This window comes from Pocillopora damicornis, chromosome 12 (assembly GCF_964200805.1).
Source record: "Pocillopora damicornis chromosome 12, jaPocDami1.2, whole genome shotgun sequence".
In the NCBI taxonomy this organism is placed as follows: domain Eukaryota; kingdom Metazoa; phylum Cnidaria; class Anthozoa; order Scleractinia; family Pocilloporidae; genus Pocillopora; species Pocillopora damicornis.
This window is the reverse complement of record NC_142681.1, coordinates 11874822-11893111: the sequence shown is the minus strand read 5'-3', so window position 1 is coordinate 11893111 and position 18290 is coordinate 11874822. Positions and strand designations below refer to the sequence as shown.

At 37.7% G+C, this 18290-nt stretch overlaps 2 protein-coding genes across 4 annotated transcripts; one reads left to right on the top strand and one right to left on the bottom strand.

The window, feature by feature from the left end:
* Positions 1 to 1744: 1744 nt before the first annotated feature.
* Positions 1745 to 10947, bottom strand: LOC113667348 (septin-2). 3 transcript variants are annotated; one of them, XM_089189262.1, is made up of 13 exons: positions 10798 to 10947; positions 10609 to 10644; positions 9294 to 9384; positions 8349 to 8435; positions 7552 to 7675; positions 6971 to 7105; positions 6461 to 6578; positions 5870 to 5971; positions 5208 to 5304; positions 4366 to 4417; positions 4088 to 4204; positions 3192 to 3282; positions 1745 to 2794 (listed from the first exon to the last, which is right to left on the bottom strand). In XM_089189262.1, exons 1-13 carry the CDS (start codon positions 10852 to 10854, stop codon positions 2711 to 2713), a joined length of 1191 nt encoding a protein of 396 aa, XP_089045388.1. In that variant the 5' UTR covers positions 10855 to 10947; the 3' UTR covers positions 1745 to 2710. The 3 variants fall into 3 exon arrangements, with proteins under 3 accessions (XP_089045388.1, XP_027038962.2, XP_089045387.1); XM_027183161.2 differs by lacking the exon at positions 10798 to 10947 and having other exon boundaries at positions 10609 to 10755; XM_089189261.1 differs by lacking the exons at positions 10609 to 10644; positions 10798 to 10947 and adding an exon at positions 9891 to 10050.
* Positions 10948 to 11223: 276 nt separating this feature from the next.
* Positions 11224 to 16953, top strand: LOC113667351 (uncharacterized). Its single transcript, XM_089189263.1, has 8 exons — positions 11224 to 11524; positions 11616 to 11729; positions 13325 to 13358; positions 13513 to 13609; positions 14357 to 14513; positions 15158 to 15201; positions 15389 to 15445; positions 16031 to 16953. Exons 1-8 carry the CDS (start codon positions 11281 to 11283, stop codon positions 16079 to 16081), a joined length of 798 nt encoding a protein of 265 aa, XP_089045389.1. The 5' UTR covers positions 11224 to 11280; the 3' UTR covers positions 16082 to 16953.
* Positions 16954 to 18290: the final 1337 nt, after the last annotated feature.

Sequence of the window (18290 nt, the reverse complement as noted above, 5' to 3'; positions counted from 1 at the left end):
AGTTCATTTATACATGCACTTTGGATTGTTTTTGAAATTTTTTTGTAGGTTTGTTCCTTCTTGGAAACCAGACCAATAACCTAAATGCCGGCCGGAAAAGGAGAAGATTATCTAGCAGCAATCGAAAGTTTTAAACCGAGTGAAGAGGGAGACTGTCTATAGTTGACCTTCAAGGGAATAATAGGTGCCCTCAATGGCGAAGTTAAGGAGGGTTCATCACTCTACGTCTTCACTGACGCCAAAGATCCACATCAACTCGTTACAGCAAGAGTTTTAGCCATGAAAATTAGGTTAAGTATTTACTTCTTTACCACAGGACTGTGTGGTTCAAGTGAGGAGGGGGTATTGGGATTTTCGGTTTTGCGGTTTTGGCTATTTTTTAGATCAGTTTTACGTTGGAGGGCATGCGTCTCGAATAACGCCAGAGACTTCGACCTTGCAATGTGGAACACTTACGTCGATCAGTTTGCGAACTATGGCTTCCAACTTGCCTCACGTGCCAGCAACAGAAGAAGCTCAAGGACCTCACGAAGCAATTGTCGATTGCGTCGCGTTTCTATGCGAAGAGGGGAAAGGAGGTGAGAATTTAATGCGGTTTTGCGGTTACCAGTTGACCCCAATGCCTCGCTCAGTAAGATTTTTCAGAGCAAACATCCTGGATCTTGTTACAGGAGAACTTAAAACATGTAAGTAGTACCAAACGAAGAAAGACGATCTCTAATTCTTTTGGTACAATGTTCATCAGGACATTAACGCCACATTTGCCAATTAGTCCCCCATTTGATGACTCTTGGTTAACAACTCCACTACAAATCTGATTTTCCTTTTTTCGGCTGGAGTCAAAGTGCTTTACATAATTCAGGCGTGTTGGTGTAGTCCAGGTTTGCGGGCTTCCTTTGCCGATGATACGGGAGACGATGGCGCCAGCTTTAAGCCACAACTAGAGGCACGTCTGTCATGCAGGCTGTCCCACTTTCCACCGAATGTAAAAAATGCCATAGAGAAAAGTTGCAAGTCATTTGCACGTAAAATTTGCTCAAATTATGGCTCATCATGACCAGGTTCATAATTAATTTTATTTACGGTTTCCTTCTCTTACTTATTTAGCAACCCCAAGACGAACCCAACTACTGATTCTGCTTTCTCGAAAATACTCCAACTTCCAATATCATGGCTCATGCAGTTGAAATTTACCGAAGCCTATTTTCAAATTACGCTGAATTGTTTTTTTCGTGTAAAAGTACAGGTTTTCTGGATCAATATCAGTATCTGGGCAACTACCCACCTACCCCTCCCCTAACCCAACATTAACCCTAACTTGTCATCAATTGACTATTGTTGGGTTAGGGGAGGGGTAGATGGGCAGTTGCCCAGATACTGATATTGATCCAGATTTCGTTATGAATGCCATCCGTAAATCCGTAGGCCATATTCAATAGCCATATCAATATGATTGTAGTCTTTTGAATGACAGCGGGATCTCGACTACGTAAGTCGTTTTTGGTGGAAAAAGAAAGAGCAGATCTGCACAATTCAAACCATTCTTTCATCGTCATGTTTTTTTCCTTTCCAAACCAGATAAACTCTAAACATACACAAAAGAGTAAAGTATAAACTAAAGGTTTGAAGTGGGTCTTGGAGCGTTGAGCTAGATTATCACTTTCAAAACAGCAGGTTACAAACATGAAGGAAGCAAATTAAAATAATACCTAACACATATCGAACACACTGCACATTTCGCAACGGTGGTAATATAAAATTTATTATGGCTTGAATTTACAAAGAAAATTATTCTAACTGTAGTTAATCGTGAAAAAGAATTGTTATTCTCCACTGTGAATGACATGTCGCTTAATGCGCCTGCCAATGCTTTAGTTTTACTTCCGTTAATTGTCATATATCGACTTGAAAACTATCTTTTTTTGTTATATTACGTTACTTGATTGTCACGTTGCCAAGCCCATCACGCAATACTCTCCACGAGAAGCTTACGTGAAAACACAACTCTGAGGGCCTCTTCATATGAGCGCGGTTGACCGAAATGGCCTGCTTACCAGGACGAATTTCGTCTTGGGTTCATATGAGAAAATTCAGCCCAGTTTCCCAGATGAGAAAAGGCCGAAGATCCTGGGGACGAGATTTGGCGCGAAATTAGAAACACAAAACAAAGATGGCGAAATGCAACCGACATATTACTTTTACGCCTATCATGGCTTTGCTAACCCTTTTAGCAGTATCACTGCAGTTAAACGGGCTGGTAATGATATGGAAAATTCATCAGGCAAAGCAAAACGATGCCATTCGGGCCGCCTTGTTGTGTGATGAAAGTGCGCTGCTTCGTCATCGACCATTTAACGCATGCGCTATTGCGAATAATTCATCCCGGTAACCGGGATGAAGTGTTCATATGGCAAAATTTTCCAGCCCCCTTACCGAGATCCCGGTTGGAAAAACAGAAGTCTCGGTAACCGAGCCAGGACGCCCTCTCATATGAACACATAGAAAATTTTACAAAGGATTTAGAGGTAAGGCGAGATCTCGGAAACCGGGCCAGCCTGGTCAACCGGGCTCATATGAAGAGGCCCTCAGATGAAGAACTCAACACTGTTGTGTGATAACATTATACAAGTGCTATAAATAAGAACTAACCGGCAGAAAGTGATAGAAATTCTACAAGTTTTACAGAAATTCTAGACACATCTTTGCGAATTCAGAGCTTTTCGTCGAGTGCAGCTCCTTTTTGTTTAGCCATCTGTTTCTGCATGTTAGCTATCATCTCTTGCATTCGCCTCAACTGAAAAAAAAAACATTCACTTATCTCAAAACACACACAAGAAACACATTTCAAGTCAAAACTGTATCACAAACAACGGGGGAACTAGAAGAATTTTCCCACAAGGGTGTCTTACTGAGGGTCTTAGCGTTGGCGAATGAGGGCGTATGCCTGGTTGTTTTACAAAAAAAAAAAAAAAAAAAAGATCAATCAAAAGATTGTATGATTGTGTTGGGGAGGGGTGGGGGTGGGGGTTAAAAGCACTCTAGAACCCCAAGGCATACCCGTGCGGTCGCCTTGTCCATAGATAAAAACATGTGCGTAAGTTAGGCACACTGGTGTGCACCGATCGATGTCACGGTCATTATTTCAAAAGTGTGGTGAGCACGTCTGTTACGATTCCAGTTATATATAATACCTCTGCTTCTTTTTCCCTTAACATTCGGTCCTTCTCCGAGATTTCTGCTGTATCCACGTCATCCAAATCGAAATTTCCACTTTTTCGTTTCCTGCAATAAAGAAAAGCAGTGTCCATGGTAAGCTTTTTGAGTGTATTGCAATATCATAAAAGGAAAGAAGGATGGGTCACGCTGTATCCTATCTCCCTCATTCTAATATCATTCCTCAGTATGGCACGGTGCACCCTTGCCACGCTCAACTCCACACTTCACACACATCACTCACGCAGCTCGCGTTCACACGTTAAACAGTGGATTTGCGCACTCGTTACGATGCGAGGCTTTCCCGTGGTGGTCAGGGCTCTCGAAAGCGGAATTTGTATTTCATCGCCGGGGAGTGCAGTTCTTCTTTATTCTATTGCTTTCTCGCGGTGAAATTTATACAACCACAGTTCTCACTGTAGACTTCAAACGAGAAACAACGCAACCGTTGGAAATTCCCCGTAAATACCCTCCGTAAAACGATGAACCATAAACCATGTAGTCTTACGCCACACTGGATGATAGTAACCTTCGTTTACATTCTTGAATCTAAGTTCCTATTTCGAAAACAACCACAGCATGCAGCTTAAGTTTGCCAAAAAAATCAGCAAAGAATCTTTCAAAATAATGCCCTTTTTAAAACTTTAATCCCTCCTTTAAAAAGTTTAGGCCTTTTCTCCCTCTTAAGTTCTTCATTCGACCACTTTTTCATCCTTCCTTTGTTTCATTTCATAATTTCCCTTAATTCTTCTCCTCTTCTTCCTCCACGCAAAGTTGCTCCCGTTTGATTGTAAACCCCACATTTGCTGAGAAATGACGGAGAGGGTAGAGATCGAACTGCGCATGTTATGGTGGAAGGAGGTGGTTAACTTACATTCCTTCTATTGTTTTTCGTGGACTGGAAGGTTCCCCCTGGCTCGACAGTCTTTCTGCTCTGTAATTTTCATAATGAACCTCTTGTGTGACATCTTTCAAGTCCTGCATATGCGTCCTACAAAGACCTCAAAACACAGATGGTCAGACATTGTACTTGTCCAACGAGAGCTGCATCGTTTATAAAATTCACTTAACTTCCGCTAAAAAGGTTTTGAAAAGTTTTGTTGAAAAGTCAATAAAGTAGTGTGATGCGATAGGAAAAAAAAAACGACTAACCGTATAAGCATGTTTCTAAGCTTTATGAAGTCACAATGTTCGGGGTTTTCGACTGCAAATTAAGACAACAATTTATATTAAAGTTCACAAGGCAACCAAGTAGACAATCAGACATGGTTTGATGCTACTCTGGTTTAACGATTTAATGAATGTAACCAAGAAGTTACAATTCATAGCCCCATAGATCCATATATAGGTCTATGAATTGTAACTTCTCGGTTCCATTGATTAAATTTTTAACTAGAGCAGCATGAAACCATGTCTAAGACAACAATAGTTTAACTGTGTTAATAAGAAATATTAACAGGAGGCGTCTGTTAACCCTTTAACTCCCAAGATCTGATTGTTAATTCTCCTCTCTTGCTGCTACACAATTTCTTGTCAATTAGTTGCGAGAATTTGGTGAAAGATCAAGATGACAACTTTTACCTGATAAGTCTGAGTATTCTCATTAACCATTTGCTAAAAATAATGTGGAAATTATAGGGAGAAGTTACATTTTAGTCACTTCTGGGAGTTAAAGGGTTAACATTCTCTCCGTTTTTCTACAACACACAGCGCTTCAAGCATTCTCTTCTTGGATTTGCTTCATTGTAATGGAACACCGACAAAGCAACAATCTATTACTACAATCAATCAGTATAGGTAACAACATCAGCCAATCAGACGCGCGTAATTTCTTCATGTATATTATTAATTCAGTTTTTGAACCGTTGGAATTCAGAGTCAGCCATTCACGTTATCTCGTTCATCCAACCATCCCTCTATTATTACCAAGTTTTCATGCTCCACAGTTGGCCCCGGTAAAAAGGAGTACCTCTGCTTTAGTTAGAATTAATTACCTTCTGCCATTCCCCAAGGATATTGCCTGACTCGTACTTGCTTTCCTCTCACATCTGTTACGTTGTTACTACCAATCACAGCAAAAGGAATGCTACCCTGCAGTAAAAGGTTGAATGCATTAGAACTTTACCCCTTCCCCCGCAATGCACGCTTTTGGGCCCCCTCTGAATCGCTGTTTAATAAGATCAGTCCCTGAAACACTGTACGTTTTTGCATTGAAGACCTATTAGAAACACCGCTCATTCTTCAGTGTTTCTTGTAGTTTGGTGAAACATCGTCTATTCATGGAATAAACATTTTACATTCTCTCATTAAAAGCCTAAGCATGGTAAACTCAATTATTTTTTAATTATAGGTTAAAGCCTACTTAAAACAATGCATTTGAGGCCATGCTGTAGTATAAGAGGAGACAAGGTACAGCTGTGACCTGGTTATAAATGAGCTGGCCCCCATTGTCTGAAGGGTGGATAATGCTATCCACTAAATGAATCTCTACCCAGTGGATGGCACACTTTGTTTTGTTAACACTTATACACTGGATAGTGTTATCTGCCCTTTTGAACAACTGGGCCCTGGCCTTAAGCCTCGTCTGGTTGAAGTTCAGTGTTATGTTTATGTTTTTGGGAGGAACTGTGCATCATTAACACATATTTGCACTAACCTTGAGTTCTTGGTTGATTTGGACAAATTCTTCATCATCTTCACTATCACATTCAGGGAAAGTGTAAATTTTAATACCATTGTCATCAATCTCCTCTAATATCTAACAGAATTAAAATATTGAAATGAATTACTTGAAACCAAATTTGAGATTGAATAGAAAACTTAATTCATCTCTTGGCTACCATTCATTGGTAACAATCCGCAGGGAAGTAATCTCTTTAAGTCAGTAGAAGGAGACCTTACCATCAAAAAAAAAAAAACCCAAAACAAAACAAAAAAAACATTTCTTTCTCTGATCACCTAACAAACAGATTCCATGTTGCCATGCATCTGTTAAGTAATAGATAGCAGATGACATCAAAATGTGGTAAGAGCACAATAGTGGCACACAAGGCCCATCAAATTGAACAGACCAACAGCAATATAGAGTCTATTTGTTTTATATGATAAATTAAAAGCAAAACAATTATTAATGGTGATGTCATCTTTGCATCTGTCCTCCCACAGATCTTAGGTAAGAACCAATCAAACTGTGTGTGTGTGTGTGATGCAGTTTATTAAGTAAAACATTTTGATTCATACCACTAACCTTTCTTTTCAGTCGCTGTACTTCAAACTTTGTTAAACAATCAGCCTTCGCAATAACTGGAACAATGTTTACTTTGGTATGCAGCATCTTCATGAAAGCAATGTCTATGGGTTTTAACCTACATCAAAAGATAATTAATTATTAATAGATAATTACTTAATTGGATTATACATTCATTTGATAACTTAGTAATCAGGCATTTCAACCCCATGAACCAGTAATCCTTAAAGATATGAAAAAGGTTATTCTGGCATCTTTAAGGATCTCCAAATCCTTAAAACATATGGGACCTCAAACATTGTCACATACTTCTACAAAAGAGGCAGTTAACACTGACGTGTGTAAAAAAGACAATTTCATCTAGTGTCCAAATCACTGAGCTTGCACATCCCTGGCTCTTTGTGATTGTGTGATGCTGACCTGTCAAAACAGGCAACCCAGTGAAGTAAATCTTATTAACAATTAATGAGCGTTTACAGTGAATAAATTAAATGATTATAAATCACTAACCCATGGCCATGGGGACAAATAAAGTAAAGACAGCAATGAACCCTGTTGTCCACTATGTGTCTGCGATTGAGTCCTGATTCATCTTGCAAGTATGCCTCATATTGTTGATCAACATAATTTGTTACAGCTTGCCAGCTAATATGGAAAAAGAACACTTCAATGTAGCTAACAGTTGAACAGAGTTATATTAACCCTTTCACTTCAAAGATCTCGCTACCAGCCCCTCAACTGTCTGTCATACAATTCTTCTGGTATTGGATCAACTAATAACCCCTAATTTACATTTTTCTTTATTCTTGTCACTTGTCTGCTTGATATTTTTAGGAGAAAATTCTGTCTTGAACATCCATAGGAGTTAAAGGGTTTACTTAATATGAAATTATAAATTAAATTAATTTTTGTTAGGGAACAGGAAATTTATTAGGGATTTTAGGTGAGCTGCGTTGTGTTGAGCTGAGCTGAGCTGTGTGGAAAAACCTCGGAGCACATTGCTGAAGGGCTTGTCTTGTTTGTCTGAGTGATGCTAAATCAAATTTCAAAATGGCTATTTCTATCTTTCTCTTTGTCAATCAGTGTCTTACCAGTCAGTGTTATCAACAGCATCAGCAAATCCAGGAGTATCAACCACTGTTAATCTTAAGCGGATGCCTTTTTCTTCAATTTCTACAGTATTAGTTTCAATTTCAACTGTCTGATGTATACGATCTATGAAACAAAAATCATTGGCTTTGCTTACTGGCTGATCTGTGAACTCTAAGCTAATAAAACATTCATGCATCAAATAAAAAGATTATAATCCATTTAACAAATGATGGATTTATTAGAGGACAGATACAAACGTACTTCACCATCAACAGCATTTTGCTTTTTTATCATATATCTAGAATAAATAGATTCCATGTTGCTGTGGGTCTTTCCAGTAAAAGATCACAGACAACATTGAAATTTGGAAAAAACAACAAGGAGGTATACAAGGTATAGCTGAGTGTGTCACCTGGACCCATTTATAACTCCTAGGTGGAGAGGGGCATAGTGCCAAGAAATCAACACAATGACCTGGTCAAGTCTCAAACCCAAGCCTCTCAGGGTGCAGTTCTGTTATGCCACAGCACACCCCAATTCAAGAACTAAGACAAGGTGTAAAATTTATGTCTTTGTGTCTCTGATTTCTTCTAAATTAGTGTTTTGTTATGGGTGAATTAATTTGTTCAATACTTTAAAAAAATATATGGCCTTGAGAGCAATGCACCCTTCTTGCATGAAAGTCTTCTTTCAGTCAAATAACTTGATTACTCTTGTTAAGAGAGAAACTACAGTATCAGAACTTTTAATGTATGTTTCTATCAAAAGGATGCATAGAACAATTACACGAACTCACCAACTACTCTTGGAATGGCAGTATCATCATACAAGTCTGTCAAAAACAAGCTATCCACAAGAGTTGACTTTCCCAAACCAGATTCACCTGAATGGTGTAACAAAGATAGCAGGAGTCAAGCAAGTTTGCCAACGATTGGATAAACCATTCCAAGACTACTTATGGTAGACATTTTTAAGACAACAGCAATCTGATTCCTTTATAGGGAGCTTTAACCATCAATATCAATAGTATATTGATGAAGCAGGCAAGCAATAAGAACAAAAAGAATAAATTAAAGGATCAATAGTTGATGCAATAATAAATTATATGAACTAATATCATAAAACTGAGATAGTGGGAGTGAAACCTGGGTTTACAATCCCTATCTCTTTCACAGTGGAATCCTTTTGCCCCTCTTGTTGGTTATAGTGCATAACTGACTGTCAGCCATCTTATAAAGAGTGAGCAAGATTTCCCTTTCTAGATGTGAGGGAAAGGCAAACCTTGGAAGATTGCCAGAGGAAGCAGCAAGCAAATGAACTGCAGAACTTCTAAAATGGGAAAGGACTACTGCATCTCTTTCAGTATGGTTAACTTCCCAATTGCTGTGGCAATTTTTGTTCTCTTTGAGGAGAACCTGTTCACAGGCCACACAACTTACAACAATATGTAATAAGGAAATGACAAATAATAACTTTTAGGTATTCAAATAATTTTAAGTGTAATAATCAGATGTATGTTCATACAGTAGCCATTGTGTTACTAATTATCACTAACATTGCTGCAAAAATGTTCCATTTACTTCATAACAAAATTAATTTTCTTTAAGAGAGAAAGGTAAATCTGGGTTAAGAAAAACCAATGGTGATGTTAAAAATTTATAGACAACTGCCAAAAAATTTCTCAACTTTGTTTAAATGGCTTCTATAGTACAACTACTACTAGATATAAGAAATAACTCACCAACAACCATAAGGGTGAACTCAAAGCCTTTTTTCACAGATTTGCGGTGGACTTGATTGGGGAGATTTGCAAATCCGACATAACCAGGTTCCTGAAAAATACACTCAAACATGTAAATTATGTGAAGTAAATTTTATCTGGAGCCTGTAGAGCCAATAGCACCAACTAGCCTCCAAATGGGCTGCTTTTGGAGTAAGGAATCATGAATTTAAAACATAGAAATTAGTTACCAGATTTCAAAATTTATTTTTCATTTTCCAATTTGTTTCTTTTGAAACCCTTAGCAAGCACCCATTTCTGCACTATAGCCACACCCAATCAAATGTTGACAAGAGAGTCATCTACCGTTTCAGAGGGTAAAGAACGAGAAGGAAGATGTTACATATGTTTAGCTGGCATCAGCCTGTCTAAACAATGACATGATGTTCATCACAAGGATGAGTCTTTTTGTTTCATAATCCTTGTCAAGGAATAGACTGAGATTTGTATGAAAAAGCATTCTCCCTGTCTCAAATTATCTGTGAAGTGACAAACCTCACCACATCATCACCTTGACGAGTCAAGCCTAGTCTACAGAATTAGGAGGAGTATACGTACCACCTAGGCGCCTCCACGTACTAGTGTACAAGTTTTAACGTTAGCTGAGCAGCTGTAAAGGCTCAAGGTCTTAAGATTAATCTTATTATTCAGTTCTAAATTTGTTAAGGGAAATCTGACTTTAAGTCTCGACGTTGAATCAAGAGAGACTTTCCGAAGCGGTAAATACGATAAAAAATTTAGACATATTGACATTTGACAGCAAGGTACATCGGTCGCCGCCGAAACGGATGTAATAGTGCTAAAGTTATCGAATAGCGACATCTAAAATTCAAATTATATCCCTATGTTGATTCAGAGTATTGACCGATATGTTATAAATAGATGAATATTTCAAAAAATAACAACACCAATAAATTGAACCTTTGAATAACCAGCGCATTTTAAGAACTACGAGAACAGATGTTAAAATTTCGGCTCGATAAGTGATATCTTATGTGGAATTAAGGTGTTACAAACAAGCGATAAGGCTAGAAAAATAAATTTGGCTAAACATCACGAACGGAGATACGAATTAAGCATTTCTGTTTTCCAAGTACTTAAAGTACAATGCTCAATTATTAATAAGATTGTTGGATTTGTTAGTAAAAGGGAGGGGTAATTATTAGCTTAACTCGTCACATGAAGAGCGCGCTGTGTTGGCCGAACCTCAGAGCAGTAGTTTAAAAGCAGGCGGGATACGTATTTTGACGTTTAGCAAAAGAAAATTAGATCTTACCGGCTCTTTGTGAGAAGATTGCATCGTCCGCAGGCCAAAGAGTTGCAGAACATAAACAAAACATAAGTTTAACGGAGGTAATTCACATCTTGGAAGAATTTTTAAACTTTACATTCGAATCGGGAGATGTCAAAGATAAAAAATTTCAATGACAGTCACCATTAAAAGGTACAAGCGTTGAAAAATACCTTTCAGAGCTTCAGAAATAACTTTGCTTCCACGATTTGCTCTAGTGCTAGAATTCATCCTTCCTCTTCGCGAAATACTCAAGAAACCTGACAAGAATAATTAATCATTGGATGGTTGAGGAACGTGCAAAATTACCAATTGAATAGTTTATAGACAGTCTAATTTCGTTTCCAGACTCCGAAGAATCTGATTTCTTCCGGACGTTGAGAGGTTGGTCATATTTGTGGTCATATTTTAATCCACTTTCGACAGAAATATGAGGGAAATTAGGTAAAAAAAAAATAGAGGAATATACTGTAGACCGTCACATATGGCGAAGGTGAAATTAGAGTTTATTCAACCGTGTTAATTTGAAATAAATTTCGCGCGAAAATGACACGCATCTCGTGTGACTCGCGTAGACAAACCTCGCGTGTTGTTCTAATCAACGTTCGCAGTGACTCACGGGAAACCTAGTCTTCTAATGGCGGCGAGAAGAGGCAAATGGAAAGCCTTAATTCACGACAACAACATCTAGACCCAGGAAGACAAAGCTCCTTTCAAAGTCTCGCCTTAAACAATGTGAGAAGCGCTTCGAGAGCGAGTGCTAGCTTCAGCGTAACTTCGCCGTTTGGGAACTATCCGGAACCAACCAGCGTAAATTATCGAGCAACAATGGTTTCGACAACTTCCACCCCGACTCCGTCAACACAAATGTCACCGTTTTATCTGTTACGGGAAGATACTCGTGAGTTAACGAATTTATTTTTTCATTTGTGGCTGTGTCTTTCCTGACGCTTATTCACCGATCTTTCAGCTCGTTTTTTTTTCTTTTGCAGTGACTCCTTCAGAAGCAAATAGCAACCTTTTGGTAAAACATGGCTTTGACCAGACGTATCAGAAGAGCAAAAAAGTCAAAGAAGGATTGAGTTCGTTTTTACCGCATTTGCCTGGTAAGGCTTCCTATTGTATAATACAACTGTACGTGCAAATGTATCATTAATTATTTCGAGTGATTTTAAACCAAAACCTTGCTAATTTGAAATGGCACATTACTGAAAACACGCCAACGTATTTACCATTTGCGTATCGATAAGCAACATGTTTGAGAGGTATACTTCATGAAACTGACAATTCTGAGATCCGTAATATAGTTCAAGAATTGCGAAAGAATTTTAATAGGGAGGAAAATATGAACTCTTACTTTTTAAAATGAATGTAGAGACGGAAAAAATGTTATAATCAAATAGTCCACGCAGACAAGATACTTAAACAGATGATCTTGTTTTCAAAATATCTGACAATATTCCTGTTCGATCATATTTGACCCTATGTCACACTCCCCTTTCTGCATACAGCACTACTGGAAGAAAAAGAGTACAGACAATTGAGCACTCGGAATGTATTCTTCTATAGGCACTAGCTGTGAAGCAATATAAATGTGTTGTTGATTAAGTGTGAGGTCAAGGTGGCCGGATATTGGACAAGTTTAGCTTGTTTAACTAGGATGAAGCGTGCTCCAGAAACCACATCTCTCCTCTTCCTCTGTGTTGAAGATCTGACTACCACACTGCCATTTTGAACCTTGCTTAGCTATCTGGCTATTAACGTGTGGAATGACAGAGTTTAACACCCCCCTTCTCCATCCCTTTTTTAACTCTTTGAGAAAATGATAGCCACAAGCAATTGTTGTCAAAACTGCAGAAGAAGATGTCCTTGTTGAGAAAAGTTACTCAAAATTTATAGAAGTCTGTATTGCTTACCTGTGTATTTATAGCAAGACACCTTACCCTTCGCATGGGTGTTATTCTATTTATCCCAAGTGCTGATGAAAGGCTTATCTCAGTAGGAATCTCTGTAGTTTATCCCGGTTTCAGTAAAATGAAGCAATTAGGGTATTATCCACTTAGACTAGATGTCTGTCCATAAAAGGGATACTGACCCTCCCCCCCATCCCCTTCAGCATTTGGTCAGGGGTATGTCCTGGGTCAGGTGTGAGAGAGTCATGTATTTTGCCCAACACAGTGACCCAGTTGTGGATTTATACTAGGTGATTCGATCTGAAGTTTTGAAGCTCACTATTTGGTTGTAGAGTGTGTTTGGCAATTACAAAGAAGCCACTTAAGGGAGCGCTGCTAGAATAGGGCAGAATAATTTCTTGCCTAGTTTTAAATCATGTATATATTGTATAATTACATTTTACTGTTTATTACCTAGCTTTTTACAAATTCATAATTCAGATTTATGTATTTTTATTTATTATTTATTTTTTACTTTTATTTTATATCAGGCAAAGAGCCATACCATGGATGTACTGATATTAAACCATTATTGTTATTATGATTATTATGATTATTATTATTATTATTATTATTACTTTGTGTCAATGTGGATACAGTACTCACTTGTGAAATTAAGAGAAGATTATATCTTTAGAACAGTAATATCATCTTCAAGATTAAATTACCATATGTTAGAAAGAAAGGACAGATAAGCATGTATTATACTAATTACTAACTTCTGGTTTCATTTCGTTTATTTATATCAGGTGTTCTTGATGAACTAGGAGGACCAGAAAATAGGTAATTTGTTTCCCTCTTACTCTTTCACTGTTCATTAGTATAGCAAAACAATTTGTTCTGATTTAAAATTTACAAGAATTGCTCCTTAGGTCTGCCAAAGGAATTTGAAAGAGTTCACTGATTACCATTAAAAATGTTTCATTTTCTTTCCTAGTCTTCGTTCAGTGGTAGACAAGCCTCCCATTGGTGGAAAGGAGCTCCTTCCTTTAACTGGGCATTCCTTGTCTGGATTTCGCTTAAATCCTGGTCCGGTAAGTATCGTATGATTCAGCTTACAAGCATTTGCATGAAAATGCCAGTTTTTCAGCAGTTTCCCTTTAAAGCCTTTAGTAACTGCTATTGTTAATGGGCAACTTAGAGTAGATTGTTTTCCTGGACACCATTTTCAGCTCAAAGACAATAGTGCAACTGTGGTATTTACTCGATGAAATGGCCCTATTGTTGATTTCAAATTGGCAAGGTAAACTTAATGTGAGGATTGTTATAATTTTTCTCTGTTTTAATCAAGTATTTTTTTGTTACCCTTACTCAGAATGACAATATTCCCCCCTTCATCTAGTAGAAAAAAAATAGTCTCCAAGAAATAGACTTTTCTTGTGAACATGTGTATGTATGTGTTTAAAATCAAAATTTATCAAATCAGCAGCATATTCCAGCTTTCCTATTCAACAGAATTTAGGTACTTGTGAACTTGAGAAGTTGATGAAACTTCAGGGCTGCAATTAAACGCCCCTAGAAGCACTTATATGAGGTTGGCATTTAATTGGTGTCAAGTGTTAGATGAAGAAATTACTGACTGTAATATCAATTCAGTTAACTAGTAATTTCATAACTGTTAATATTGCTGCGGAGGTACAGTATTGTCACAGTTGCACTGGTTGAAGGGTGAAGTGAAAAACTACAAGTGTAGTTTGTATCAGAAACTTTGGCTCAGAATCATGGATGTTTCAAAACTTGTCATGCAGAGAGATAATTTATATATATTCTGCATATTCCAGATTCCAGAACAGTTTCGTTTCATGAGTCAGCATCCAGTGAAGAAAAAACACAAACATAAGAAGCACAAAAGCCAAGATAATGAGCGAAATAAGGAAGGAGGTGAAGCAGTCAGTCAGTCAGGTCAAGAGCAAGAAAAGCTAGCATCTTCCTCTACCGGTATGAAGAATTGTCAGTTTTGTTTTACTCATATTCATGAGTTGTGTAGTCCATGTAGTAGATGAATTGTGGAACAGGTAAAGAGATAGATGATGTAGAGGGGTGTCTAGTGCAAGAGGGTTTCAAATTTTGGTTCTTGGATGACTTCAACCAGCTTCAGTCTCAACCTAAGTGTTTCAGTTTCCCCTTTACACCTTTTTTTTTCTTTTTCAGTCGAAGATATTGTACACGGCTATGAAATTTCAGCTGTGATTTACCACAATGTATATTATGCTGGATCCTTGCTTTCATATGTCTTTCTCTGAGAGCGTATGATTACCCATTAACTCTATATCCTTGGGCTTCTAACATCAATCCACCCACTCAGCCCAGCCCTTGTTCAGCCATAACCAGAGAAGATCCTTCATTCCTGTTCAATACAGTTGATGAGAAAGTTTATTTTTACTTAAAATATCACTGGTGGATGAGCTGGCAGCAGATTTGCAAGCTCTCTTATTTTTTCTCTCTATAATGTCTCTCTTGTGATAAAAGCACCTGTTATCAATTTGTTTGAGTAATATAAGGAAGACAGGGAGGGACAAGAAAAAAAACTTACATCAATTTAAAGTTACCATGCCAATTTGTTGTGGAATGTTTGTTCATAGATAAACCTGAGGGTGCACATGACTCCAAAAAACACAAGAAACAGGTTTGTGAAGATGACTAGATTAAGAAAACCTTGATTTTGAGCTATTGTAATTCATGGTTTATTTACTATTTGTATTCATAAGATTATCATAGTGTGTATGTCCTGATGTTATTTTGAAGATATAGAAAAAAATGTTTTGCATTCCTTATACAACATGCCTTATCTGTTGTGTTTGTTTTCCTATTAGAAAAAGCATGATGATGCTGAACGGAAAAAGAAAAAGAAGGAAAAGAAAAAGAAAAAGGTATCTCTCTATTTCACATTCAGTGCGGTCCATGATAAGAAATGTGTTGGAGAGAATGCATCACTGTCTGATAAATCCCATCTCTTTTAAATGGTAGTATTTATCATGATGATATCATGGTCTGCCTATTATGTCATTTGTTTGTGCATTTTTACCTTTAGAGACATTTCAGCAAACTTGCTTTGTACTCAAAGTTGAAAAAGCTTGTTGTGCTATAAATAATCTGTGAAATATTAACCACATTGTAGAAAAATTTATGCACTGCATTGAAAAAATTGGAATTATTGTGTTGTGATTTTTTTAAAATAATAATGTCTCTAGGTTTGCTGTTTTTGTAACAAAATTAATGATAAAATATTATGGAGAAAAAAAATTTGTAACAACTATACAGCAATTTATTGAATAATTATACAAGGAAGCTTCAAAGCTGTAACAATCTGAAGGATGGCATTTGCACCTTGCCCTGTTAAGTGGTCTCATTTCATGTGCATGTCTGGTTTTGGTTGTAATAATTTGCTGTTCTTTACAGGTGAAAGTTTTGTAAGCTTTTCAGTGATTTTGTTGCTTCTTTCATCATAATTTCAGAGGCACACACCTGATGCTACTCCTCCTGGGGGAGGACTGGACCCAAGTTGAAGACTGAAATGTAGAGACTATTTCTATAGAAAATAATGACAAAAATAATGACTATTTTAAAAATGTTTACAAGTACGCCTAACTTAAGTTATGCCACCTTTAGGATAAAGAAAGACGTATATTTAGAAATACTAGGTTGTTTTTCAGCAACATTGTACAAAGTTGGTCATTGATAACTGGCTCCAAACAGGAGCTGAATTTAGGGAGTTGTCTGTAAGGAAACAGGAAGAAATCTTGTTTCATGTCTGTTCTTGTCATTTCATATACTGGGTAACAACATTGTCAGTGTGCAGGTTACTTTAACCCTTTCACTCCCAAAATCTCATTAGTTATGCTCCTTTTTGGGCATACAATTATAATGTTTGCCTAGAGAATATGGTGTTGGATCAACTACTGGTCCCCTGATGGATATTTTTTCTTTATTCTCATCAGTTGTCTGTATAGTATTGTTTTGCTATTTTAAGGGAAATTTTCTCCTCGTCACTCATGGGAGTTAGAGGGTTAAGTGATAGGCAATGGTTGTAAGTTATGTCTTGTCTCCCACCATTAGAAAGCCATCATTTCATCTGAGTTGTGGTAGGTTAGGATCTTAAAAGCAATGTGTATAGAAATAGTTTTGGAGATGAGACCTACCTTAATCCAGTTTTAAGAGGTAGTGCAAGCTAAAAGAATCTCCTTTCACACACTCTCGTATGATTTGTAAGTATTTGCACTATGATGGTGCTTTGTAATGGAATACTTTAAGAAGCATAAACAAGCAGCTTCTCTGCCCAAAAAAAACCCATCCACTGTCAGTTCTTGACTTGGAATACTACTCATCTCTTATCAATCATGTCATACTTTTGCATCAGAAGTAAATTTTGGGCAGATAAGTGAAATGCGTCCATTTCTAAGGGTTATCAAAGTTGACATATGCATAGTGGTAGCAGTCTGAAGTGTGAGCCAAACCTGGCTTAACAACATACATCTTGGAGGTAATTGTGGAATGTTGAGTAAGCTGTGATGTAAACGAGTGATTTAACGTTCCTCTTATGGTACAAGATATTCTTTGTTAATCACTCAAGTTTAAGAATGAACAGTCAGGAAGTTTACCGCTGGCTAGCTATAGGTATGTCGTATCAATGGGCCATTTTACAGTTGTGTACTTAGTTGCCAAGTCCTTGATTTGTTGTGGTAGAGATCAGTATCTAGTTAGCATGATAACAAAGTCATTTACATTTGGAGAGCTGCAAGGTTTATCATAACAAGGTCACCCTTAGCCTTACTCCTGTTCAAAGGCTTGGCAACCAAGCACGCGACTGTAAGATGGATTATTCTGCTTCTGTTTCACCTCGGGGGAAGGGACGTCTACACATATGCTACACGCAATTCTTGAACAATTAAGAGAAAACTTCAAATTGTGCATCTTTACTGAGATGAGGTTGACACTTACATATGATACATATGTTGCACTGTTGCAGTGCTACGCTTTCCTTGTGTTCACTGTTTCGTCTGTTGTTTAGAAAATTTCTTGTATTTATTTAGTTCTTCGTTAGAACTATCGCCATGATGAAGGGCTGACGCTTGAAACGTCTGCTTTGAAACTCTTTACGGAGGCAAATTTACGATACCAACTCAGTTGATAATACTTAATTGCCCTGTTATACTCTCTCAACGACGCGACAGCGCAGTTTCTTTAGAAAACTACCCTCTTTATTCTTGAGTTTATTTCAGCTCGGATTTATGACCCATGTGCGTAGCGCGCTGGCGATAAATCCCAGCGGAAGACATGCGGTTCTGTAACTCACAGTATGGACCGGCAAAGTGATGTGATAAGATATTTATCACATCACTGGGTTAAAATAGAGGGGATTTGAATTCGAACAATCTTTTGAATCTGGCGGGTGGTACGGTGAAATACGGCCCGCTAAATCGACCAATCACAAGAACGTACTTACTGGTACATTCTCAACTCAAGAACATCTACCTCACCACACTGTAACTGCTGCTGGGCATCACATACAGTTTTTCCTCCAGCTTTAAAGTGGTCTGAATCGAATCAGCGGGACTCTTCACCACTCAGCTTAAAGCCTAGCTGAAATTCAGCTCTTGATTAATATTTTATTTCATAATGTTTAACAGTTGTGAGGACGACGCCTTCACACTAAAAAAGGGGGAACGAAAAAAGATTCGGTTACACTTTCGAACGAGCCTGGCTTTCGCGCAAAAC